The 26,845-nt window shown below is 38.2% G+C and overlaps 1 protein-coding gene across 3 annotated transcripts in view; it reads right to left on the bottom strand.

Annotated features, from left to right (window-relative positions):
* Positions 1-697: 697 nt before the first annotated feature.
* vti1a (vesicle transport through interaction with t-SNAREs 1A) overlaps positions 698-26,845 on the bottom strand; it is a 134,713-nt gene continuing 108,565 nt past the window's right edge. For 2 of the 3 annotated variants that reach the window (XM_016572346.1, XM_016572347.1), the window contains one exon: positions 698-1,624. In XM_016572346.1, coding sequence (XP_016427832.1) covers positions 1,531-1,624 — 94 coding nt within the window. In that variant the 3' untranslated portion in view covers positions 698-1,530. The remainder of the gene's footprint in view (positions 1,625-26,845) is intronic. The other variant, XM_016572349.1, reaches the window with a different exon arrangement.

Raw genomic sequence — 26,845 nt, 5'->3', positions numbered from 1 at the left:
GAGTACTTTTTGTGCACAAAGAAAACAAAAATATTGACTTTATTCAACAATTTCTTCTCTTTCGTGTCTCCCCCTTTTTGGGCCTTGATCGTGGTAGTTGTGTTTTGCGGTCTATACAGGGTCAGAAAGCTCTCGGATTTCATCAAATATATCTTAATTTGTGTTCCGAAGATGAACGAAGGTTTCACAGGTTTTGAACGACGAGTAATTAATGACAGAATTTTTTACTTTTGGGTGAACTATCCCTTTAACACACTGTTATTAGCTTAGCAAGCTTAGCTTTTTCAAACCAATTGTGAAGTTGGTCTCCTATGTGTTCAAAGTTGCTGACTATGTAGAGGGTTTTGAATCAGTCATTTATGAGGTTTAATTTCAGCTAGTGATGCTGCCTTAGATGTCAACTGCCTACGTATGCACAAAACAACTCACTGGGTTTTGGAATTGCGCCGGAGTGTATGGCAATAAACATAAATATATGAAAAAATACAAAGGAATCCTCACATAAAAATCAGATAAACTAACAGAAATTAATTGTACTATTAGTACACAGTCATTGTTACCTTCTCTCTTATAGACTAATACTCAACCAGCAGGTGAAAGCCTGGAGCAGACTCACAAATTTAGCATATTTCCATATTGATGCTTGCTAATTGGTCCCCCTATAGGAACAATGAAGAACATTTGCAACAGCATTGTCACAGTAGAGACAAATGATATAATTTTAATGACAAATACTAATGGCTAAAACAAATTCCAGATAAATCGAAAGAAAGTTACAGCAAAAAAATACATCACAATTCATCTGAAACGACAAATAAATACAAGAAACATTTCTTATTAGTACGACTGACTACAGTTACTATCATGCTGTCAGATTTGATTAGTAAAGGTAAAAGTGGACATGGATGTTTTCTTGTTCAAAGCAGTCCCGCTGGTTTAACTAAACACATGCGAGGTCTTTGCTGACCTTAGAGGAACAGCGTGAGAAGCTACTAATCCTGGATGAAGGGGGACTGAGAGATGGGCGCGTGACCTTTGGGCTGTGTGTAGTGTGTGATTCTGCACCATGTGCTAAATGGTACTGCACCGGGGGCCTTGCCTTGTGTACGGCTCACACACACACACACACACATACACCTGATGGATGGGATTTTACTAGTAGCTTTACAGAAAAATAAAAGTAAACATTAAACTGCAGGTTATGACATACGTTGATGTTCGTCTTCATGTTCTTCATCCATCTGATGTTCTCATCATGGTCCTCGTGTCCACACGTCTGTGTTGGGTTTGTCTATGGGTCGGTAAGTTTTAAAAGTAATGGACGCAGCATAAATATAAGGGGAGAGAGGGTGAGAACGGTCCCGCTCCGCTCGAGAGCAGCGAGGAAAGGCCCCCTGTCACTGCCCACCAGGAATGATTCATGTGAACAATTTGTCCTAATTACTCCAGCCCAACACTTTTGTCACTATTAATCTTACACACACGCTCGTACACACTCACACATGCACGCATAAGGCCAGTCAGTGGAGATCAGTGCCCTCGCAAATTGAAATAGATGGCCAAGACGACGGTGAGGAGGATGATGGCGCCCAGGATGAAGACCAGGACACGATTCTGAATGATCCTGTGGGTGAGGAGAGGGAGAGGTGGAGAAAAAGAGAAGACAAAAGAAAGAGATTTCATGTTAAGTAAATTAATTAGACAATAGTAAAAACCACAGATTTAACATTTTCACACAAAATAGGCATGCATGTGATCGAGTACATGCACTGCATCAAAAATGAATTTATTTATCCTGACTCAACTCGATAAACACATTTCACTTCAGTCAGATCTGTCTTTTAAAAAAATAAAATAAAAATAACAAACAGGCTTTCGTGCAAAACATGTCACACGGTGTGACAACTTTGCCCTTTTCCTCTCCATCTGTCTGCAGACACGCTTAAAGCATTTACTTTTCTCTGAAAAGTAAAAAGTGTGGCTTGTGGCGTTCCTCCAGCTAATAAATTTCACATATTTACTGATGGAATTCTCCATAAAATCCACTTTCCTATTGTCACATGACCAAACCAAAAAGGCAATTTGTGCCTGCAGGACTTAATAGATTCACTCGGTCTTTCACTAAATTCTACACATTAATTGCATTTTCATTTACTAAATGTTATGGCCAATAATTGTGATTTCAGCTAGAAGTTCACTAAATATCGGTCTGGAATTTTCATATTGAACAGTATTTGAAATCTAATTGTGGACATTTATTTCTTCCTGAGGTCTCAAAATGAATAGATATGCATATTACATATAGTAAGTCTATAAGTCTATGCAAAATATTATTACAACTTAAATAACTGTTTTCTATTTTAATATAGGTTTAAAATGTAATATATTACTGTGATGGCAAAGCGTCTTCAGTGTCACATGATCCTTCAGAAATCATTCTAATATGCTGATTTGGTGGTCATTTCTTCTTATTATTAATGTTTGAAAAAAGTTGTGCTGCTTAATATTTTTGCGGAACATTATGTATTTTTTCAGGATTCTTTGATAAAAAAGCAAATAAAAAAATACACATTCTCCCCAAATCACAAAATGCAGAAAAAAGGAGTGTTTCCATTACAGATTTGTGCAAAACTTTTGCGATATTTTATAAATGTCTATAAAAAAAACTATTGCGTAATGACTCGTTTCCATAAACTGATGTTATGCGACTAAAACGCAAGTTTTTCCTCTCGCGACAAGTCATGGCGACGGATGTTGGTAGGTTTACGTATATCGCAGCAACCGCACAAGCCATTATTTAAAATCGAAGGAGACGTATGCGTCTATCTTTAACAAAATTTTAAAAAAACTTTTTTCCGATATATGTGAGTTTTTGCTAAATTGACGTGTTGCCATTCGGCGTATTTTCAATTCGCAATTTGAAGGGTAATGGAAACGCAGCTAAAGTAATTCTGTTCGTCTCTACACAAAAGTACCAAAAGGAGCCAAACAAACTGTTTGAAAAGTGGCAAAGTGGTACAAAGCGGGTGTGTGGACAGTACAGTGAGGGTGAGAGCGGGAGTTGTAGGGTTGAGACCCTGGGATGATCTCTTGGGGCGAGTTTCTGTCTCCTGTGTCATTCCTGATAAATGACAGAATTATCCCATGTGCTGACATGTGGAGAGAGCAGGACCACTGTCCACTCCTATAAGCAGGAGATGAATAACTCACACACACCAATTCATCACCACTGCAGCCGAGCAGCACTCCGCCACATCCTACACACACATCTAACGCATATAGAGATGCACAATGAAGAAAGCAAAATGGCATTACAACACACACCTCAATGCTGCTGCTCAAAACCGAATAGTCTATGCTCTGAGATGTTTATTTTGTAAAGATAAACCATCAGAGGCTTTTCCACTGCATTGACAAAAGGTGTGTTCTGATTGGACGCTGGGCCGGCATAATTCATAATTGGGAGTGCATGCTTGGAGAAGGACATTAATCAGAGCATGTTTAGCAAGGCCAGATCTCCCACGTCTCTTTAAGTAACATTCATTATTTACACTGGCTACACACACACACATAAACAAACTCCAAGCAAGAGGACAGACTGTTCATGATGTTCAGAGATGTGCTGGTGCCCAAAGGGACAGGAAACAGCCGTGGGAGAGGGACGAATGGGAATTCTTGGGTCTGTATAAAGAATGTGTGTTATAGGATGGTACAACTGATTCTGTGATCAACACCACTGGAGGTAAATTATGTCAAGATCATGCAAACCTTATGGTTTTGCCACTTACTGTCAATCAATATTGAGATAAAGTACAGCACTCTTCAAAAGGGTCACTAAGATTTTTTTTTTTTAAATAATTTAAAGCTTTCTTTCAGCAAGGATGCATTACATTGATCTAAAGTGGCAGTAAAGACATTTATAATGTTACAAAAGATTGCTATTTCAAATAAATGCTGTTCTTTGAATATTCTATTCATCAAAGAACCCTGAAGAAAAATAAGTATCAGTTTCCCCACAAAAAAGAATAAGCAACTGTTTTCAACTTTGATAATAAATTTTTTTTTAACTTGAGAACCGAATCAGTACATTAAAATGATTTCTGAAGAAGCATGTGACACTTAAGACGAGAGTAATGACTGCTGAAAATCCAGCTTTGCCATCACAGAAATGAATTAAAAGTATTATTTTAAATTGTAATAATATTTCAAAATATTACAGTTTTTATTGTATTTTTGATCAAACAAATGCAGCCTTGGTGAGCATAAGAGATTTCTTTGAAAAACATTACAAAAAATCAAACAGTAGTGAAGCTGACTGACTATCTTGTGATCTCACTGCTCTTTATTATAAAAGAGATTCTAAATTTTAATTGGATACTATATTAATGCTCTAATGTTGCTTTGCAACCATAGAACAGCCCACAGAAGAACTTATTATTTTCATTAATTAATAGAATTTTCGATGAACACTCTCACAGTGATTTTACCATGGTAAAAAGTTTTTTTTTTTAACTTGCGTATGGTATGTTAACACAACCTTTTGAGGCATAGTGCTTTATTCTGTACAGATTTATGAGAGAGAAAAAAAAAACTTTTAACTCATAAATCAACTTCGACTAACCTTAATTTTCTGACCAAAGGCTCAGCTGTAGATTTTTGACTGAAGTGCAAGAGATTAAATACAGTGTGTGTGTACTGTATGTGTGTGTGTGTTGGTGTGAGTGGTTCAGGGGCCAGGCTGAGCTGTTAGCAGTAATGTAGATTAATCTGCCTTTGGTGAGGCTGCTCTGACAGGCCCTTGAGGGTGGGCGGAGAGGCCCCGGGCAGCCCCGCATCCAGACACAGAGGGAGAGCAAGAGTGAGTGAGTGGCCCAGTCATCACAGAGAGCAGCCATGCTTCCCTCACTTCAACAGCCCAGTCTTACACTCTGAAAAACACACTGGAAAGTGCATGAATCTCTTCACAGAAATTCGTTATAGTTTGAGGAACATAGTTGGGGAAGTAATTCATCCTGTCGTGTGTGAGAGCTCATATAGTCATTGATGCAAGGGAACTTTTGTCTGTAAACTTTAAAATCTTCCCCTGTAGCAGTCCCTTTCAACCGCAACTAAAAATAACCACGAATGGATCTCAAAGAACAGAAGTACTAAAACTATTTGTACCCCTTTTTCACCTCTCTTAGAACTAGCCTGCATTTTCACAGATTTGAAAACCAAATGATGACGCAACCGGCTGTTACTAAATAATCTGCACACAAACAAACAAGCCACAATACTTTCTTTGTTTACAAGCCTTGCTTCTAGTTTGAGAACACATTTTGACATCTAAAGTAATTTAATGGAGTGTAATCATAAACTGGCTTTGATATAATGGCCAGAATTTATTTAAATATACAGCGCAATGAATAAATTTAATAGTATTCTGATTGCATATATGATATTTGTAAATTATATAATTAATAATATAATAAAAATACTTTTTAAAAATATGAAAATAGAAATAACAATTTATTGAATATATTACAATAAATTATAATAACATTAAAATAGAAACAATAATTTAATAAGAATAATAATTGTATTAAATTAAGAGATGCTTGAACAGTAGTGTATATAAAACAAATATATAAAAATTAAATACTATAGAATAAAAATAGTACGTTTTTTTCTTTTAAATATTTTTACTGTATTATATTAAATATTTTAAATATATTTCTTTACAGTTCAAATGATATTTTATGTTATTTTGGAAGCTGTACTTGACTCCCCATCTCTGACATTTCTGATTCCTGGGGAGCAGAACATTACAAATTTTTTTTTTTTTTTTTTTTACACCTCAAATCTGCCTTTTCTTTGGTGGATACACCTGGACTAGATTGGAAACTGCAACCCCCTGTTTGTGGAAAAAGGGGTATTGGATACTTCTGTAGCTAATCTATGGCTCCTCCACCTCCAGTCTCACCTGGGTTGAATCACATTAATATAAAGGGAGGACAGAGACAGAGACAGCAAGAGCAGGAGAAGGGTTGCATCTGATGCCTGTCTTATGGAGGTTCTATCCCATGCTGAACCATGTCCGGACAGAACAGAGCAGGACCCATCAAACCGCATCCATCCTCTCTGTCAAACACATGACAGAGGCTGGAAGAGACCTGTTCATGTTGTCACAGCTCATAGCTCAGGGTAAACCTTCTCTTACACGTTCACTTTTTCTGTCTCTCTCTCTTAGCTTAGTATGGAAAAAGAACCAGAGGTTCAAAAATGCACATGTAAAATAAAAAAAATAAAGTTTGCTTCAATGTAGCGTATGAAGTAAAAATCAAAACATTAAAACTTCATACAGAACAAGACACATATCCCTGCTCAACTAATATTAAATATTAAACACCTCAAGAATTCACACTTTTTAAATTGTTAGCATAATCTCATGTACCAATAGAAATGTATCATGTCTAGTTGGGCCAGAAGTAAGAGTAAGATTCCACGCAGAATGATGCAAGTTCAATTCCCACAATGGAATAAATTAATTTATGCTTTTTTTTAATGAACCAAACTTCAACTCTGCTAGATCACATTTGGTTTAGTTTTAGTTAGTGATTTTACTGACTTGACTCAATTGACCTCCAAATCGTGATGAACCCAGTTGCTTCAGACAAACCTAATTACAAACTAACTACAACTGCTACATAATATTAATATTACACTGTACCTATAGTAATTTATCTCTATTAGTAATCACAAATTAGTTTTGTGTCAGTAATTTTGTAAATGATTTTGAAATAAGTGTCTGATGCTCACAGGATTTTTTGATCAAAAATACAGTAAAAACAGTAACTCACAAACACAAACACACACACACAAACACAAACACGCACAGGTTTGTTTTTGTGAATTGTAGGGACTCTCCATAGGCGTAATGGTTTTTATACGGTACAAACCGTATTTTCTATCGCCCTACACCAACCCTACACCTAAACCTACCCCTTACAGGAAACTTTCGGCATTTTTAGATTTTCAAAAAAACTAATTCTGAATGATTTATAAGCCTTTTGAAATAGGGGGACACTCAAAATGTCCTCATAAATCACCTTCTTTTGTAATACCTATGTCATACCCATGTCATTATACAAATTTGTGTCCTCATAAATCACAAAAACACGCACACACACACACAATACTACACAAACCTATTACAATAATAAAAAAAGTTTTAGCATTATTTCCCCAGTCTTCAGTGTCACGTGATCCTTCAGAAATCATTCTAATATGCTGGTTTGCTGCTCAAGAAACATTTATTATTTTCACTGCTAAAAACACTGCGGCGCAATATTTTTTGTAGAAACTGTGACACTTTTTTTGTAACATTATTCAATTCTTTACTAAGGCTTTTGATCAATTAAATGCTTTCTTGCTTATCAAAATATTTTACTGACCCCGAACCGTTAAACAATACTATATTTATAACTTTACATTTATCACGAGAATACAATGATCCACTGCATTTGTCCCATTCTCAAAAACTTTCTGAAAGAAAATCAGTTCAAAATAAATTTGGATAAAGGGAAGAAAAAATCATGTTATGTCAGGAGGAATCTACAGATTTTTCATATTTTTCCCCCTTTTTTAATTTCATGAATCAAGACAAAGTCAATTATTATTCTTTGGTTTGTATGAGGGGCCTCGGACCCTCAAGCCCCCCCCCTTCAACTTGAGCCCCTACAGTTGAGAACCTCTGGCTTAAGTACACTGTGACTTTCTCACTGTGAGGCACACAAGTCGAGAACTACAGTATATGTGTGCAAGCACTGCCAAAATAACTCCTTCCAAAACCAGCAGACAAAATTAAACTGAGTCAATTGGGTTAAAAACATAAGTCTAACCTCAAATGCACAACGCCAAAGAACGAATGACTGTGTGTGCGTGTGTGTATGTCTGTGTGTGTGTGTGAGAGAGAGAGAGAGAGAGAGAGAGAGAAAGCGAGTTCAAGCTACGAAAAGTCCATTTATCAGTGGAGGAGGTAGAGGAGACAGAGACAGATGAAAATAATGAGGAGTTTTCTGTCAGGAAAGATTTACAAAATTGTACCCACGTTATTAAAATTTAAAACCTTTTTCCCCTTCTTTCCCACAATTTTTTTTCTCTCTCTTACACTCTCAGTTCCCCTTATTAGTAGCCCTAATGAGGGCAGTGGTACACCTCTACGCCAGGGTGTGTGGGGGGAGGTGGGTGACCGAAGTTTACCCCATTCTAAAAGCCCCAGCACCACACACACTCTCATATACACACACACACACACACACACACACACACACACACACATCATATAAAGTCCAAAAGATTGAAAATAGCATTTTAATCATTTAAACCTCTTAATAAACTGCAAGTTTCAGGATTCTGAAGCCTTTAACACAGCACAATGTATAATGTATGAGAAATACTTCATATTCTGCTCTATTTCTTGGTCACTATTCGTATTTGTGAGATTAACTTACACCCATTTGTGTGTGTGATTTCTTTTCAAGCAGATAAAAACAATCACAGACTGTGTGAGGTTGTCAGTATTTTCTTTTTTTTCATACAAACCAGGTATTGTACTTCACTGGAGCACGATAGAAACAAAAGAAGTGAAAGTGGGAGGAGAGTCAGCAGGATCAATGTGTTCACTAATGGTCTGACTGATGGACATGATGCTCTGTGTGTGTCGGTATGGTGGAGGGAGGCCTGTAGAACTGATCCTGTGTTGGAGTGTGTGATCACACACTAACAAAGATAAATGTTTTAGCAGGGCTTCTCAGCTGCCATACTGTACTGTACATGTCAAAGCGGCCTTTAAACCACCTTACCTGTCAATACCTCAGAGCTTTAGATGTAATAAAGACAGGCAATAGCGTTCTTTGTAGTCTCTTTCAGAGTGACGTAGAGAGAGTCAGCATTAGCAACCGTGATGGAACTAGCAGCTGTCAGTAAGAACTGGACTAAAGGGGGATTTTGAGATTTATGGTAATATTACAGTTATGTTTTGATGACTGATATATTGCTCAATCCAATAAATCGGCCAAAATTTTGCAATTTATTAGCCAATAAGTATATAAATATAAATAAATATACTCACCATCTTACCAATTATGTGTTTTCAATAATTTTCCTAAAATTACACTATATATACACTAAAATATACACTATAAATACAATCCTTTTCTTTCTTTTTTTTTGAGGTTGAAGTTGGTTGAGAGAATGATGATCCTGAGTGTGCTAAATACTAAGGGCCAGATTTACTAAACAGGGCAAATTAGCGTTAGAGCACAATACCATAAAAGCGCAGATGGGAGTGGAAAATTCTGAGCGTGGTTTACTGACAAGGCGCACATTAAAGAACACAGGCGCAACATCTCATTTCTGTAATGACCAGCGCAATCTACCAAAAGCAGCGCAAATTATGCTTTAAGACATGCTTTTTTTGGGCCGTTAAATAATGACGCAAATACCAGTAATTTGAAGAGCGCAAGCGTTAGTAAATCATGTTGCGTGATTCATTTTAATACTCTCCTCCCATAAATTTTGCATCTGAAAGGGAAACTCCTACAAATGCATATTCAATAAGGTCAGGCGCAAAAATAACTGTCCACGCCTTTTCAGCACTAGTACTATTTTTACGCCAAAAGACGGCTTGTGCTGGTGCAAGCTGTTAGTAAATCTGGCCCTAAGTTTTAATTTGTAAAAAAAAAAAATACTTATCGGTCATCACTGCCATCTAAGCATTGGTCTCTGCATTCGCTAATAAAAACCTGTTAAAATAAGTAAGAGCGTGTATATCATGTGCAGTACACGGGCAGAGCATAAAAAGGAGCAACTTTACAAGACTTTCAAGGCTTAATTAAACACACACACACACAAGAACGCCAGGGGAAACAAAACTGCATTTAATTGCATGTAATTGACATAAAAAGTCCCCAGCACTATGTAATTCCCAAAAGAAAAACCGTAGTTTGCCCTCCAGAGCATTCAGAAACACATATACACACCCACACACACCATGGCTACTTTAACAGGGCTGAAGTGTATAATAGAGCCGTTAAATAAGGGTTTATTAGTGTGATTATGGGGTGGTGGAGCTTGCTGCACTACTCTTATCATCTGGAGCTGGATTCAGGAGTGAAGTTGCTCCAATCAGTGAGGACTGACTGTCCTATCACACATCGTTGTGTCGATTCAGGTAGACTATCGCGGAACTTTGGTTAGCACAGATGAATCATGAGATGTTGCCAGTGCTGTGACTGTGAATGCTTCCTAATGATTTCACTCCATATCTCTCTTTCTCACTGTCATCGTGTCTATCATCGGAACTACACGTCATTTTTGCAACCCACTCATGGATAAGTCTGCTTCTTAACATGGATCAACAAACTAAGACGAGTGTAAAAGGTTATAAAGGGAATTGCTGAAGAGAGAGCACCAACACATGAGCATGAATATTGTACACATACACACAGGCTGAGACTGGCAAATCACACGGCCCCGTTCAACTCGTAGCGCTCCAACTCTGAAAGACAAATGAGCTATTGCACATTTGGAGCAGCACGTGTGTCGGGAAGCTGTCTTTATGAGCTACACACACACACACACACACATACATAACGAACACTTCTATGCCACACACTCATGTATTTTTTATTGCCCAGCTAACAATCTGACTAGAATCCTAGACTGGGATTTTAGACCCCTACAGGAGGAAAGAGGGAGGGATGGAGAGTGAGAAGTAAAAAGAGGGGGATAGACAGAGAAGATGAGTTTAGAATCAGGTGCTATTTAAAAAAGGTTGAGACAAAGAAACGGAGAAATGCTTTGTTGGCGCCACTTCTTGGAATCTCTTTTGCATGCAACAGATTCCAGCAGCTGTAGTCTGCTGTCGTGGAGTGTCCAAACGAGATTCCCTGCTCCCTCTAATTTTCTGGTAGCCCAGGATCATTCTTCTAACTGGCACTCGGCCAACTTAGTAGCAGTCTCTGTATTTCTGTTCCGAAATGTAGTGAGCTGCCTACGTAGATGGTATTTTACAGCACGTAGGCACATTCCGACATGAGATATACCTCCTATGTATATTTTAAATTCATTTAAATTGAATAATGCTTTTAATTTTACTTTTAAGCAAGGATGCAGTAAATTGATCAAAAGTGACATTATAGACTTTTACATAGTTACAAAAAAGCTGTATTTAAACAAACAAAACAAAAAAAAGTCAGAATCCTGAATAAAAATATATCATATTTGCCACCAAAACATTTCAACATGGACAATAATAAATTTTTATTGAGCACCAAATCAGCATAGTAAAGTTATTTTAAATTATAATTGTTCACAACATTACTGTTTTTACTGTATTTTATATAGTAATAATAATAATAATAATAATAATATACAGGTATTTTTTCTTAAATGATTTCATTATAATTTCATTTAATTTAAGGACTGTCACACTGAGGCCCATTCAAAAAATTTTGGTGCATGACGTACTCAATTTTAGCCAATATTTGTGGTTATTCTGTATTGCATTTTGTAGTTAACTTAGCAACACGCTAAAGTCAAACTCCATTGAAATCAATTATGAGTTAAGTCTATTCTGTACTTTGTTATGTGGCTGCCTGTGTAAAGTGTCACTCACTTATGTGTTCTATTTCAATTAGGATGCTGCTTAAGAAGTCTAGGTAGGCAGCTCACTATGTTTTGCACCAGAATGTCTTTCTTCTTCCAACTTTTTCAGTTCTTTCACTCTGGCTTTGTTAACTTCATCCCACCACTTTCTCTTATTCTATAAAACTCAGGAATTTCACAATTTCATCATTCTTCACTTATCTTTGCCTTTCCCTTTTTTTCTTTTCTCTATCTCTGGTTAGAAGGAGGGTGTTGATGTCAAAAACGAGGTAGAGGATTATTGTATATCTCAGGAACATTCTCAAGGAGGGCATGCCTGTGCCTCACCGCAGCCAATAAGAAGGCAGTAAATATTATGTCTGAGGCCATGTCATGGGTAAATGTGCCAAGGCAGCAGTCAGCATACCACTACTAATCCTGACTTCCCAGCACTCAATGCAAGAAACTTCAGAGAAAACAGAAACCCTTGCTTGGCTGCCACATATCCCTGCTGCTCTGCGTTCTCCCAGAACCGGTGAACAGGTAGATGTGCCTATTTGAAATAACAGCGAATTTGAGGCTGTGACAGATAATACTGTATAAGCATTGCATAAAACTGGTAGGTTTTTTCATTAGGCCTTCGGGACCAAGCCTTTCCATGAACTCAACACAGGACACGCCACTGGGGTGGTTTAATGGACCAAACCACAAGCAAACAAGGTTTCAACAGGCTATAGACTTTATCTGTACTTGGAGACATATCACTACTTCCTGCTGTTGAATTTTTGCAATCTTTGACATGCAAATGAATTACAAATCCCAAATCCTGATCTTAACATCGTAACTGCACATTACTATTACATTTTAGTTGCTAGCTAGAAAAAACAGTTTGTCTGGAGTGCTTACAGAAACATAAGGTAAGTATGTAAAGCAGCACTGTCTTTAACTCCTGACGTCCTATGCTCTGACCTACCAGGCCGAGCCGGATATTGAGACTTACTCGCGGTGTAAAACGATCCCTTCGCAGCGCTCCAGGTTGACTGTGAATACAACGGCATTTATAAAAGCGAGATAAATTACTTTCACACAATTTGGGCGCGCTGCTAAGATTTCCGACACAAAAAGTGGCTGCATTCCTCGAGGGAAGCAGCTGGTGATTGTATTACCAGGCTTGTTGAAAGGGTGTAACACTAGCCATGGAAGCATGGGCCTCCAAAACTATGATGCACATAAATTTTTATTGTTTATTCAGTATTGAAATCTCATTAGAACTCATAAATCAGTGGTATGTGTTGGCTAGTGACTTTCACGGAGAGGAGAGGAAAAAGGAAACAAAAGAAAGGTTGAAGTTCTGGATGTTCTGTGCTGGGCGGGTCTGACCTGAGGCAATAGTTTGTAACATCTCAGTATTTTGTTACACTAACAAAATCAAGTTGAAAAGATCCAGTAGAGAGAATGTCTAATTTCTAAGAGAAACGTACGCTACACTATTTAATATCAGTTTTATAGACCAAAACGGACCTTTTTTGGCATTACTCAAAGCGAATTCCATGCAACACTCCAAGTTGTTACTGTTTTTTTCTTCCAAAAGTCAAGAGACACGCTCTTTCCTTTTAATAACAAGCTACTTTACATAACATCATGCCGACATGTTTAGTTTAGCCAGAAGCCAAAGTAATAATCTCCACTCCCTCTAGTACATCCATTCACCCCGTGTTATGCTCTACAAGACCAGCGATACACATACTGCAGCAAAGCGGCCATTTAGAGCAGGGATGTAATAACCAAATGTTTATTTTATGGTTTTCAAAGTTAACATGTAAATGTGGTAAATGATACAGTATATTCTTGAATATGTCAACACAACTATTCAATAAGACATTTTAACTGTTCTGCTGGATTTCTAAAAAATTATTGGAGCACTCATTTATCAGCAAATGATGGAGAACTAACAAAAACTTTTTTTTTTATCATGTACATGCATTCTATGCTTTGCAAACATGTATAAAGGTACAGTCACATTTAGTTTTTAGTCAATGAAAATCCATGCAGATTATGCAGCAGGTCCAAGTTGGTCACATGAATTTGTTGAGTTGACTAACAGTGAGTTGCTCTGTTTAAAAGTAACTGTGTGAACTTCATACATCACTACACTATTGGCAATATACCTCTTTACCTGTGAAATTTCGCTAATATGACCCCACCTTCATACATTTTAAATAAATATAATAAAACATAAAATAAAAACTTTCAACACATTTAATTATTAGTGTAAACATCAAATTATAAATTTTAATTAGGCAAGTAGACACTGGCCTGACCAGGAAAGCAGAACAAATCCTTACTGCTGAGCCTGAACATGTAAGATTATGTCCATAATGTTTAAGTAAAGAGCTTTATTATTGAATCATTTGCATTTGGATTTGTATACTTCGACGCAGTTTGAAAAATACAGAATATGTTTTTGTGTGAATGTGAAGTGTACAGAGTGCTGTTGATGAAACTGACACAGAGTGGGCAAACATAATCACGTTACTTAGTTCTCTTGGAACTGAATGTGATTGCGTGTTGACAACAAAAAGAATGAGAATAAACATTGAGAGTATGATACAAAACTCAAAACAGCACAAAAAAAAAACCTTCCTCTTGCTCGCTTCTGCAGCCTTGATCTCAAATTGCTACTGATTTGATACTGAGCATCAAGAAGAAACCTGACAAAGGCCTGCGGTGTGAACCCACACTAACAGGAAATCAGTACCATGTAAAAGACATAACCATGGCATTGCATGTCTTTAGAGTTGAGAGGAGAGGTCATCATGTGTGGCCAAATATGGAGAGGAACTTGAAAAGACAAGGATACAATCAAAATGGGTTGGAGGGTATATAGAGCAGGTTATGCTTTTGAGAGGGAGCCTTTCAAATTCCTATCCATGAGATAAAAGCTTTTAGAAAACAGCACTTAATCAGCTCAATGCTTCAGCCGTCCTTGCCATGCTAAGTCAGCAGAGTCACGAAAAGGAGCATCTTAGTGTCCAAGATGCATTTCAGAAAGACAAATTATGTGACACCAGATTTCTAAGCAAGGGCACCTGGAATGATGTCACAAGTGTGGTTAATGAACTAGCTGTTTAAAGCAGGGAAAGCGAGGGAGAGAGGAGAACAGTGACAGACCTTTCTGGCACCTTCTCTCTCAAATAAACACAAACTTCAGCCTTGAAGCTGTTGTTGTGTTCCCACTTCTATCCTCGGGCGATTCTGACTGCATGAGGATGAGGTTGCACTAATGGAGAGATGGGGAAAAATAACATTAATAGGAGAAGCAAAGCCCTTGACTTATGCCACTGCAAGGTCGACAAAAAAAATAAAAAAAAACTCAAGACATCCGAAAAACAGATGGAAAGAAGTTTGAAACATCTGGAGATTGCAAAGGATCGAAACAATAAAGATAAACGATATTTTTTAGATTTTCTGAAGAAAATGAGAGAGGTGTCATGATGCTAGAGAGGCAGCCAATTGGTTACTATTATGTTTTTGGGTGGTTTGTAAGTGGTTATACTAGCCCAAGTTAAAAGAGACTAACCCAAGTCTGTATGACATTCTAGGCACTAGTTATAGTCCTACTTTGTTCGTATTTACAAGTTTGGTCATTTGAATACAGTACAGTATAGTGTTAAATAATAAATTATTTAAAACTATAACGAAAAATGCTTGTTGACGACAATAAGGTCAATAAAAGATAACTGTGACTATATCAACATGCAATATCACTTACGAAAAAAAAGAGACTAAAATGTATTTTAAAAAACAAAAACTATACCACAATCTCTCTTTATCTTTGTTGAAAAAAAGTAGACAATATTATTGCAGACTGCTGTTCAAGCCTCTACTACATAAGCTTTCATGTGTGTGGTTGCCAGATATCAAGAATTCAAACCTGGACATTAGAGTTAAAAGGATAAATTTTATGCCCGAAATGGTGCTTAATTTTTGTAATCTGGCAACCATGCCCATGCACTCAGTCTTCATTACAGAAGCACCGACGATGATCTGAAAACACAACAAAAAAGTAAGATGAAGTTTAGCAATCTCCATGTGAGATGTTCAGTTTAAATGAAAGTTTCATTCAGCCTGTCTGTGTTCTGTCATGAGATCTCGACTATATTGTTTGCCATTGTAGTAGCTGAATAAATGCACATACTCAATCACTGTTGTTTTAATAGAGAAACATTATTGCAATTTGGAATTATTGGAATTACTTTTTTTAGTTTGTTTTTGCCAGTTTTCATAATGTAGACAGAGAGAGTGCGTTTCTAAGTCTTTTATATTAATTTATATATTAAATAGCTTATTTATTATATGATTTAAAAAAAAAACCTTGCTACGTGTACTGCATTAAGCTAACTGAGACTTGTTATAGCACTTGCATATCATTGCTCTTTTGTTGATTTTGATTGCTTCCATTGTCCTCATTTGTAAGTCGCTTTGGATAAAAGCGTCTGCTAAATGTCTAAATGTAAATGTAAATGTAAATAGCTTACAATAAATCAGTACACTAGATGAGGTAAAATAAACCATGTGTATGAGTCCACATTCTATTAATTTGTGCTTATCGGTGAAAGTGCAATACCTGAAATGTAAAAATACATTTCTCAAAAGACAACAATCATTGCGATTATAATTTTGAGAAAAAAAAAGAAAAAGAAATGATCAGTTTAACCATTATACAGCATGACGAAAATGCTCAGACATTTAGGGCCATATTTACTAAACAGGGCAAATTAGCGTTAGAGCGCAATTCCATAAAAGTGCCAATGGGAGGGGAAAATTCTGCGTGTGATTTACTGACAAGGCGCACATTAAAGAACACAGACGCATAGAACACCGAACTCATTTCTATTACCAATCTACCAGGAGCAGCGCAAATTGTTTTAAGACATGCTTTTTTGGGCGTTAAATAATGGCGCAAATACCAGTAATTTGATGAGTGAAAAAATGGTAGTAAATCACATTGCGTGATTCATTTAAATACTCTCCTCCCATAAATTTTAAGTCTGAAAGGGAGACTCCTACAAATGCATATTCAATAAGGTCAGGCACAAAAATAACTGTCCACGCATTTTCACCACTAATTCATCACTGCGCGTCTTTAGTAAATCCTGACAGTACTATTTTAACGCCAAAAGACAGTTTGCACTGGCGCAAGCTGTTAGTAAATCTAGCCCTTAGTCGACTAAAACTTGACTAAACAAAAACAGGACAAGTATGGCTAAATACGATAATAACTAAAAAGAACATTTGACACCAGGACTAAGACTAAGATTAATTTAAAAGACTAAGACTAAATTAAAAATGGCTGACAAAATTAACACTAGTATTGTAAGTACATTCTCCTTCTACAAATTGATGAATAAAGAGTGTGCTTTTTATTCAATTTACGTAGGTTTTGTAAACTGAACTGCTATATATTCATAATTGTACGATTGTATGTGACATCCATAGCGTTCACCATGGTAGCAGCAATAGATGCATGTAGTTCATGCTTATTTGAATTTTGTTTAAAATGGCTTTTTTATGTACAAAATACGATGTAACAATTCAGCTTACACTACCTCCAAAAACTGGATAAAAACTTTAAAAAAACAAAAAGCACCTTATGCACATTTTTTATTCATCACCATCTTGCTCCGACCAAAGTAATTTGATCACACCTGAAGCTCTAATCATGACTTTCCAACTCATGATACAAACTTGAAAGTAGTGATCCTTGCCTGCTAGTAAACACCACTACTAAAAATTCCTGTGTGAGAATGAATGATTTTTCAACCCATTCTGCTGTCAACTAAACTGTCCGTTTCTACACCGAGCACATCAGTCGAACACCAGCTCATGCTGCGGAGAATCTTCCTTGCACATTCCTGCAGCAGAGCTTCAGAAACCACAGTGTCATCCGACAGCTTTCCACTTGACACTACAACAGGGGGTTTAGTCACTTTAAATAATCCATGTCGTTCCATTAAAATTGCAGACCCTTCTCTTCCTCTTACAAAACGCAGAGAAGAATCTCGTCCCTGGGCTGGAGCAGGCTACTGGAGAAAGCGAGAAGCAGAGAGAGAGGGAGAGGAAACGTAGGAAAGAGCGCCTGGGGATGGACGGAGGTCTCGGAGAGAGGGGGTTTCTGAGTGACACTAATTCAGTCATGATGACTTGCTGCTCTCCCCCCGCAGTACTGATTGAAGCGCAGGCCATCGGTTTGGTGCAATAACAGCGCTATTGACTTGTTGCACCGGCTCCATTTGGTTATTGCCCTGGAGGTTCCGATCAATAGACTCAGCACTAAATCTGACTAATCAGACCCTGCAGCCTCCAAGGGTCAGGCTGAGGAAAACTCCAGAAAATCTATGCCACGAAAGAGGAAAAGAGGTAGAGAGAGAAAGAAGAAAACACAGGAGGGGTTGAGAGAGTTGCTGTGTGAATTAATTGACGAGGATTGCTGTTCTGCTAAAAAACTCTTGAGCGGGAAAGGGAGAGGTGGGCGGCATGCGCTCTGAGCTGTCGAAGTGCGCCTAATCTTCCAGTTCCTGTGACCCGACAGGTTACAGGTCACGGGGCGCCCGTGCTGCCGAGGGACTGCACCACAAAATAGTGTCAAGGAGGAAATCCATATCTGTGAAAAAATACGGATGCGCTTGAATCTGATTGTACTTCTTATGTAAAGGAGAAGCATATTCAATCATGTTCACGCAAAGAAGGAAAGATGAACCCGCTGTCAATGTTTGTGGTCCCCGTTCTCTGTCTGCCTGACATTTTTTTCCCTTTTTCTCGGCTTAAGCAAGTCCACTCTGTGATAGAATGGCTCTCTTTCCATAAACATACAGCCAGCATATCATACACAGACTGTGGGACACTATGGAAAATTTATAAGGGAATGAAAATCAATAATTTATACCAAAGTCAAGCACTAGGTTTTTTTCCCCTCCTCTACTGCTGGTTCTGAGTGTGTGAGTGTATCCACATGGTAAGGGGAAGAAAAGAAGAGAAGCAGAGGTCTGAATCTCAATACTTTGGAGTTTGAGAGAGAGGGAAAGAGAGTGGAGGGCTGTGACAGACAGTCCCCCTTTTCTGCACCTTCTCTCTGAAACAAACACCAACTTCAGCCTTGTTTGTGCAGTTGTTGTTTTTCCACTTCTCTCTCTTTTTTCTGTCGTTTTCTCAGTGCCCTGCTGTCCAGGATCTTTTAGCTTACACGGGCACTTTCCTCTCTGCACACATCTACTCCCTGTAGCATCTCAGGCAGACTGAAGAGGAGGAGGAGAACACACACACACCTAAAAACAACACAAAAACATTCCCCTACATTGTGACTTGCACCTTGCAAACTTAAGTACCCGAGACATCACGAGCTGCACCTACTAGTCAACTAGATTTGGTACTTTACAATACGGTAATTCTGTGTGAAGTAGTTATGGATCACTTTGTATGGGGTGGTGACACTAAGAAAAAAATTTGTATTCACAAACATCTATCCAAAAATAAAAACAATTAAAAAATAAAATAAATAAAATAAAAAATAAAACAAAACATAAAAAATTAACCAAAAAGTCCATTATATAAAGTTAAATAAGTAAATAAACAAATAGAAATATATTAGCAAAAAAAATTGCTGAATAGTTGACTATAAAAGGATAAAAATCAGTAGTCATAAACATGACTTTTCTCCGCATCATTTATATTCAGCTAATCAACTCAAATCAGTCAAATGTGGATCAGGGAATATCAGAAGGACCATAGTGGGTAGTGCATATGGGCTACTCAATGGTACTCAATGAACACCTCTAACTCAATGCAAGAAATGGCACAGGATCAGAGAAAAGCTTGGACGTATTCCTCGGGAACATACAGCACACTAATAATTGTGATGTTGAAGGCAAACCGATTGCACATCCACACGTAACTGCAAGGTCATCAGCTTTTTTCTACAGGGGGCAGCTGTGGGCTCTGTGGATCCCCTCTGTTCTGCTGGCTTAAAGAATACTGTTTAGTTGCATTACAACTTGTGCCCCGTGATCAAACACACCCACGGCTCTCAGGTCACACAGGGGCTAAGCAATGGCTGCTAACAATGCAGCATTTAAAGCATCACACATATGCAAAGTGCCTTTTACACATGGGAGAGAGAGGCAGAGCTTGCAAAAGAGGGTAACTGAGAGAGAGAGACTGAGTACGACAGCTTTACACTTCAGCAGGCAAGTTTGTCAGATGTGATACAGTGGATCAGCTGTTCCTGCCATGCTTACTCCTCTCCTGAAGACAGCGTTGCTTTAACATCTGGATTAGTTTAAATCTAGATATATATAGAGAGAGAGACAGACAGACAGACAGACAGACCACATCCACACGTAACTGCAAGGTCATCAGCTTTTTTCTACAGGGGGCAGCTGTGGGCTCTGTGGATCCCCTCTGTTCTGCTGGCTTAAAGAATACTGTTTAGTTGCATTACAACTTGTGCCCCGTGATCAAACACACCCACGGCTCTCAGGTCACACAGGGGCTAAGCAATGGCTGCTAACAATGCAGCATTTAAAGCATCACACATATGCAAAGTGCCTTTTACACATGGGAGAGAGAGGCAGAGCTTGCAAAAGAGGGTAACTGAGAGAGAGAGACTGAGTACGACAGCTTTACACTTCAGCAGGCAAGTTTGTCAGATGTGATACAGTGGATCAGCTGTTCCTGCCATGCTTACTCCTCTCCTGAAGACAGCGTTGCTTTAACATCTGGATTAGTTTAAATCTAGATATAGAGAGAGAGACAGACAGACAGACAGACAGACAGACAGACAGATAGATAGATAGATAGATAGATAGATAGATAGTAGACAGAATGATAAAATGATATAGATATGATATAATGATAGAATGACAGACAGAATGACAGACAGATGATATAATGGTAGAACAACAGAACAACAGAATCTAGATATATAGAGAGACCGACAGAGAGACAGATGGATGAATGGATAGATGGATAGAGATATGATATAATGGATGACAGACAGAATGACAGACAGGTAGAACGCTAGAACAACCGAACATTAGACAGAATGATAGATAGCATAATAGATAGAATGATAGAACATCAGACAGACAGAGATACAGATAGATAGATAGATAGATAGATAGATAGATAGGAGAGAGACTATAATCTATTTTATTTGAAGTGAATAAAATACTGCTTAAAACACTGAATACTGGCCATCCGCTCTGTAACTCCACACGCAGTCAAGTTCATCCGTGACCCTTCACCCCTGTACGAACCACGGTTCAACCCTGCTGTTTGCTCTCAAGCAGCCGAAGAATTCCAAACCCACAGGGCTTTAACAGCGCTTACTCCCTCTAACACACAAGTAAAAATGTCTGCGTAACCAACAGGTACAAATACTACCTCGTTGCTCTCTGCCAAATGCACAGATGCCCCATTTAGTGAGAGGGTCTGAAAGAGAACAAAAAGAAGTGAAAGAGGGGGATGCAGACTGGCAAAGAGGGGTTTCTTTCCCTCTCCACTGCTTGGTTAACCAACTGACCTGCAGTCAAAGGAGCCTTTGTGAGCGCACTCTGGCGGTCGGCCAATCAGATCCTCGAGCTTGTCTGTCTCCAGGCGGGAAATGGTGCCCCTGGTATGCGGCGAGCAGCAGAATGCACAGACAGACAGGCCGGCTGCCGGCAGGCCCTCTCTTTTTCTTTCTCCCTCTCTCTCGAAAATGCCCAACCTCACTTCACTGAGGGGAAAATTACCTGACTGGCCCCCAGCCAGAGGACCTGCCTGCCCCAGCACCACTTATTAATTTAATAGTGTACCTCTGCCCCTGCCTCTCCATGCCCTAACACCTACAGTCTGCCAGCTACAACACACACACACACACTGGAATGAACACACACTCTCTGGATCCCTGAATAAGCTTTTAAAAGTCCAAAGAGCTTCCTAAAGCAAGGTGTGAAACCCATCTAGCAGCCTGAACCCAGAGGTCAGGGGGCGCCCACTGTTACCCTCTTTCTGCCCAAATGGTGCTGGTGCTGCAGTCGGTGCTTAAGCAGGGGAACTGTGAATCTCTCTCAGAATCTGAAAGCCAAATGATGATGTAACTGACTACATTACTACATAACCTGCCCACAAACAAATATGAAGCAACAAGCATTAAACTTTGGATTTACATTTAATCATTTAACAGGCGCTTTTAGCCAAAGCGACTTACAAATGAGGAACACTGCAAGCAATTTATCATACAAAAGCCAATACTGGTAGTACTGCAATGCCAAGTTTCAAGAGCAAGCTAGAGTGGTACAGTGGTCATGGTTGGGACAGCCATACATATACATAAATGTATATGTATAAAAATGTGTATATGTATAAAATATGTATTATATATATATATATATATATATATACAGTATTTGTAAACGGTTGTAAACGGTTTGTAAAATTAAATATCTGTAAAAGGTAACAAAAATTATATCATTTTTATAAAAGCATATAAAAATATTACATTACATATTAATGCTTTATTCTACATGACCATTCTAGAGATTCCTTTACCCTATATATATATATATATATATATATATAGATAGTTGTTTTTTTTCTGGACATAATCCCTGGTACAACATCAGCATCTTTTACGGGTTGATGCGTGTTTTTTAACACAGTGAACCATTCCAGATTGGGCACTGGTTCCTTCACCCAGACAGTAGATGAGGTATTTATTACTATCCCTCATATCTGAGAGAAGAATTGTAGAAGAGACACAAGAATGAGTGGAGAGAAGGAAACATATACTCTGGCTAGTGATGAATCAAGAACACGGTACAGAAAACGACAAACATTAGTCTGAAAACCTGATAAACCAGATAAGAAAGGAACTAAACTAGACAGAGATCGGATAAAAGTGTGAGGTTTGTTTACAGACTGATGGTGTCAATCTTCCCCACATGGTCTGTTTATGGTTTACCTGGTATTACAGGTACAGCGGCCTTAAGAAAACACAAACACAGGCTTTATACCAGAGTGAGACAGAAGACACCAAATCCTGTCATAAAACATGTAGAGCAGGAAACAGGCTTTTTTTCTTTCTCTACATCTCTCACTCTTTTTTTCTGTCCTTCCTTCTCTTTATATTTATCATTCACTCTATTTCTGTCTGTGGCCAGACCGTTTCTCACAGTTATCAGTTGTCAGCTTTCTGGCTTGACATTTCTGAGTGTACGGCTGCCCCTAAGCAATGCCATTTAAACTCTTGCATACATACACACGCACAGACAAAAACACACAAGATCCAAAATCTTGGGTTACATGCTAAATATGGTTTAGCTAAATATTATGCTCATTATTATGATTACAGAAAACAAAGTCAAGGTTCCTGAAGTAAAAATTCTAATTATTTTCTCCATGAAGAAATTGTTAATTTATGTTTTTAATGTATGCTCAATAAGGCTGTATTTATTTGATAAAAAAAACAGTAGAAACGGTAATATTGTAAATATAATTATAATTAAATATAAAAAAACAGTAGAAATGGTAATATTGTAAATATAATTATAATCAAATGTATTTTTACTTTTAACTTTTTAATGTAATTTATTCCTGTGGTGGCAGCCACTACTCCAGTCTTCAGTGTCACATGATCCTTCAGAAATCATTCTAATATGCTGATCTGGTGTTCAATAAACATTGCTTATTATGTCTTTGCACACTCTTGTACTATTTATATAATTTGAAAATATTTACACAATTTTGTAGCATTTTCTTCCTGATCTGCATATTCAATGTTGCTTCAAATCAGTTTGCAACGTTTGATTACTTAATCTCAGAACTTATTTTAAGGTTTCATTGAAGATTTTTTTTTTTTTTTTATAAAATCATTTTAATAAAAAATATTTCTGGAACCAAAAAAGTGGACAGTCATGTTGGGCTCTATTATGGTAATTTGTTCATCATTAAGGTAGTATTTGCTCACATAGCACAGAATAACAACCTGCCGTACCAGATCAATGTTCTCACTGAAGCAGATCCCAGCAAAGTCCATCAATGACCAATCAGAGGGAGAATACATGCAAAGTGCGATCAGGGCAGATAACCTTGGGAGCTCAGGAGGGGGTAACACACCTCAACACACACTCTCATCTGACAAAATCACCCTCATCCTCATCTGATCTTTCATGTGGGTTAAGTACCTCAATGCCTGATGTCCCACGCAAGCAGCAAGCGAAAGTTTGATGGGAGGGCAGACTGCCTTTTCATCAAAAGACGGGAGAAATTCATATGGAAAGGCATTTGAAGAAAAATTAAATTAGCAAAAAAGAAAGAAAAGCTACACTTACACATGCAGTTGGAGCTGCATATTTTTGCCTGTGTGGCAAGCTGCTGGTTTAGTTAAAGACTGTAGTTAAAACGGCCACGGAGGAGAGCATGGCTCAGCGAGAAAAGGCAGAGCACAGGCCGAGTCTCTCTATTTAGGCTCTTGGCCACAGTGGGCATTTAATAAGAGAGAATGTTGTGTTTTGGGAAATCTAATTTGAGGCTCTTGTTTGTTTTCCTGGCTTTATTTTGAAAAAGCAAACCATTTTTTACGCCTCCCGCACTCTCGAGACGAGACCGTCTATTGTGACTTTCTAACAGAAAGTCTCTATAAACTAAAGCCCTGAGAATCTTCAAGCGTTCAATAAAACAACACTTTTCTGAGCCCTATATTAAATTAGGGACATAATTAACTGCAAGGTTATTTTCCATGTCAGCAAAGCATATGTACGCATACGGTCATATTCAGATTTTCCACGAAAATATTAGCCACCATCCTCTGCCTAATTGAGACTTATTCCCTTTAGGGAGGAAGAGGAGGTCGCCGAGTGTTAATTAATCCTGGTTTTTAAAAGTAAATGACATTCATTAGCAGGGACCGGAGCCAAATAAGATTATTTACATGCCGATAATCTGGACGGTTCCTTCGCTGTTTCTTTAATGTTACGGAACTACCTCTGTGGAGAGGACCAGAACAATCACACCTCCTTTTCCTGTCTTCACTTCCACAACAATTAAAAGTGAGCGAACAGATGGAGCCGTGGCCGTACGAGCATGTTAGGATGCCCTTCATCTTCTCCTTATCTGCAATTACCACCGCTAAAGACTGATGTTATACACTCAAGTATATAATTGCACGCATACAGAACCGATCCCAATGATGCTAGCGATAAATTACCAAACTGATACAGCCACAACAGGTAGGTAACTACGCAAATTAAACAAACAATGCATTGAGATACACTAAACAGCCATGTCTTGCTTAAAAACCCATGACAAAACATTGCCATAACGACAGAAAGGTCTTTGTGTGACCTCTTGCTCTCGTTCACACACACACATAGACGTCGCCCACACACAGACGGTTAACAATGAATTTGCTAAGCTTCTGCAAGGAGCAGGGAATTAAATAACAGTGGTTTTATTGTGCATCGGCTGCCTACTAACAATGGTGCCGGCCACCTAATCAAGACATCGGATCCTTTTCTGAGAATTCAAACTAAAAGTATGAACCAAGTGGTTGACCGGAGGAGAGTGTGTGTCCAATTTGAACTGCGTCTCGCTGAAACACATTCCTTCAGATTTTATTTTCACCATCACATTTACCTGCAGACAAAAGGGCAGAGGTTAAAGCTTTAAATGCATTATTCTTGGAAATGACGCGTTCTCGTTGAGAAGTTGTTTTGTATTGATGTACGCCGTCCGGTGTGTGACGTTGACTTCTCACCTGCGCTCCATTTGTACGTGTGATTATTGATTAATGCCCTGGGTTAATCTCGGCTCCTATAGATGGCTTGTTTCCAGGCTACGATCAAACAGCGGGCTGACAGGCTTTTCAGGAAAGAGCGAAAGAGACAGGCCAGATCAGCCTCTCTCTCTTTCTGTGTCAGTCGGAGAGAGTCAGCTCTGACAGTGTCAGAGGTAGTTTCAAAGACAGGGCCGCCTCATGTCAGGCCGCCACAAAGAGAGATAAAACACGAGCCGACGTGCGCTTCGTTTAGGTCCATTCATTAAGCTTTTATGTACAAACCCTCCAGTGGGAATGGATATGGAAGTGAAGTTGAAGATGCCATTTTTCTTACTTCCTTTCGGCGAATTAAAGGGTTATAGATCACCTGGATATGACTGAGTAGGACATTGTGGGACCAATGGTTCTAATATTTAAGAATTCTGACATCTGCAGGATGTTTCTTTCTTTTTGCTCTTTCCATTCTGGTTCATTCATGCCAATCCTTCATTCTGGTTCAAGTACCAGAAAGCGCTGCTTGTAAAGAGCAGGTTAGATTTAAGAGGAATCATACAAATAAGCAAACTACACTGCACAAGCCATATTGTGTAAGTACTGAGCCGAGGAGCTGCAGATCTATTGAATAATGGCTTTCTGTTTATGTATGCTATGTGTATAAGAGTATGACCTTGTTTGACATAAGCTCTATTCTTGCGGGACTATAGATTTCCTTGAGGAAGCCAGGTAAAGTTGTTATGTACATATATGTTTTGTGGTTTTGATCCTGACTGAATCCAGTCTGTCTGTGTTTCTTTCTCTCAAAACCACTGTAAAAAATTACATAGCAAATTGCCTACCATTTTCCATCTAACTCAGGGGTTATTTGATAAATCAAATCACATTAAAATGGTAGCATCTGTGATTGTAGTACATTACTTTTTGACAACACTTTTCTATTTTAAAGGGATAGTTCACCCAAAAATGAAAATTATGTCATTAATTACTCACCCTCATGTCGTTTCAAACCCGTAAGACCTTCGTTCATCTTCGAAACACAAATTAAGATATTTTTGATGGCATCTGAGAGTTGTCTGACCCTGCATAGACAGCAATACCACTGAAATGTTCCCAAGTCCAGAGACGTAGCAAGGAGATCGGTAAAATAATCCATGTGACATCAGAGGTTCAACCGTAAATTTATAAAGTTATGAGAATAAGTTTTGTGCGCAAAAGAAAAAAAAAAAAAAAAACTTTATTCAACAATTCGTCTCCTCCGCATCACCCTGTAGCGCCAGCTGCGTCACGCCGGATCTGTTTCCTACATTGTTGTGATTTAATCTGAATGAAAACAGCGTATCCGTGTGACGCAGCTGACACAGAACAGCATACGCTGTTTACGTCCAGCGGATATTCTCCAAAATG

Source organism: Sinocyclocheilus rhinocerous, unplaced genomic scaffold (genome assembly GCF_001515625.1).
Source record: "Sinocyclocheilus rhinocerous isolate Xijiao unplaced genomic scaffold, SAMN03320098_v1.1 scaffold140, whole genome shotgun sequence".
In the NCBI taxonomy this organism is placed as follows: Eukaryota; Metazoa; Chordata; class Actinopteri; order Cypriniformes; family Cyprinidae; genus Sinocyclocheilus; species Sinocyclocheilus rhinocerous.
This window is presented reverse-complemented; position numbering and strand designations above follow the sequence as displayed.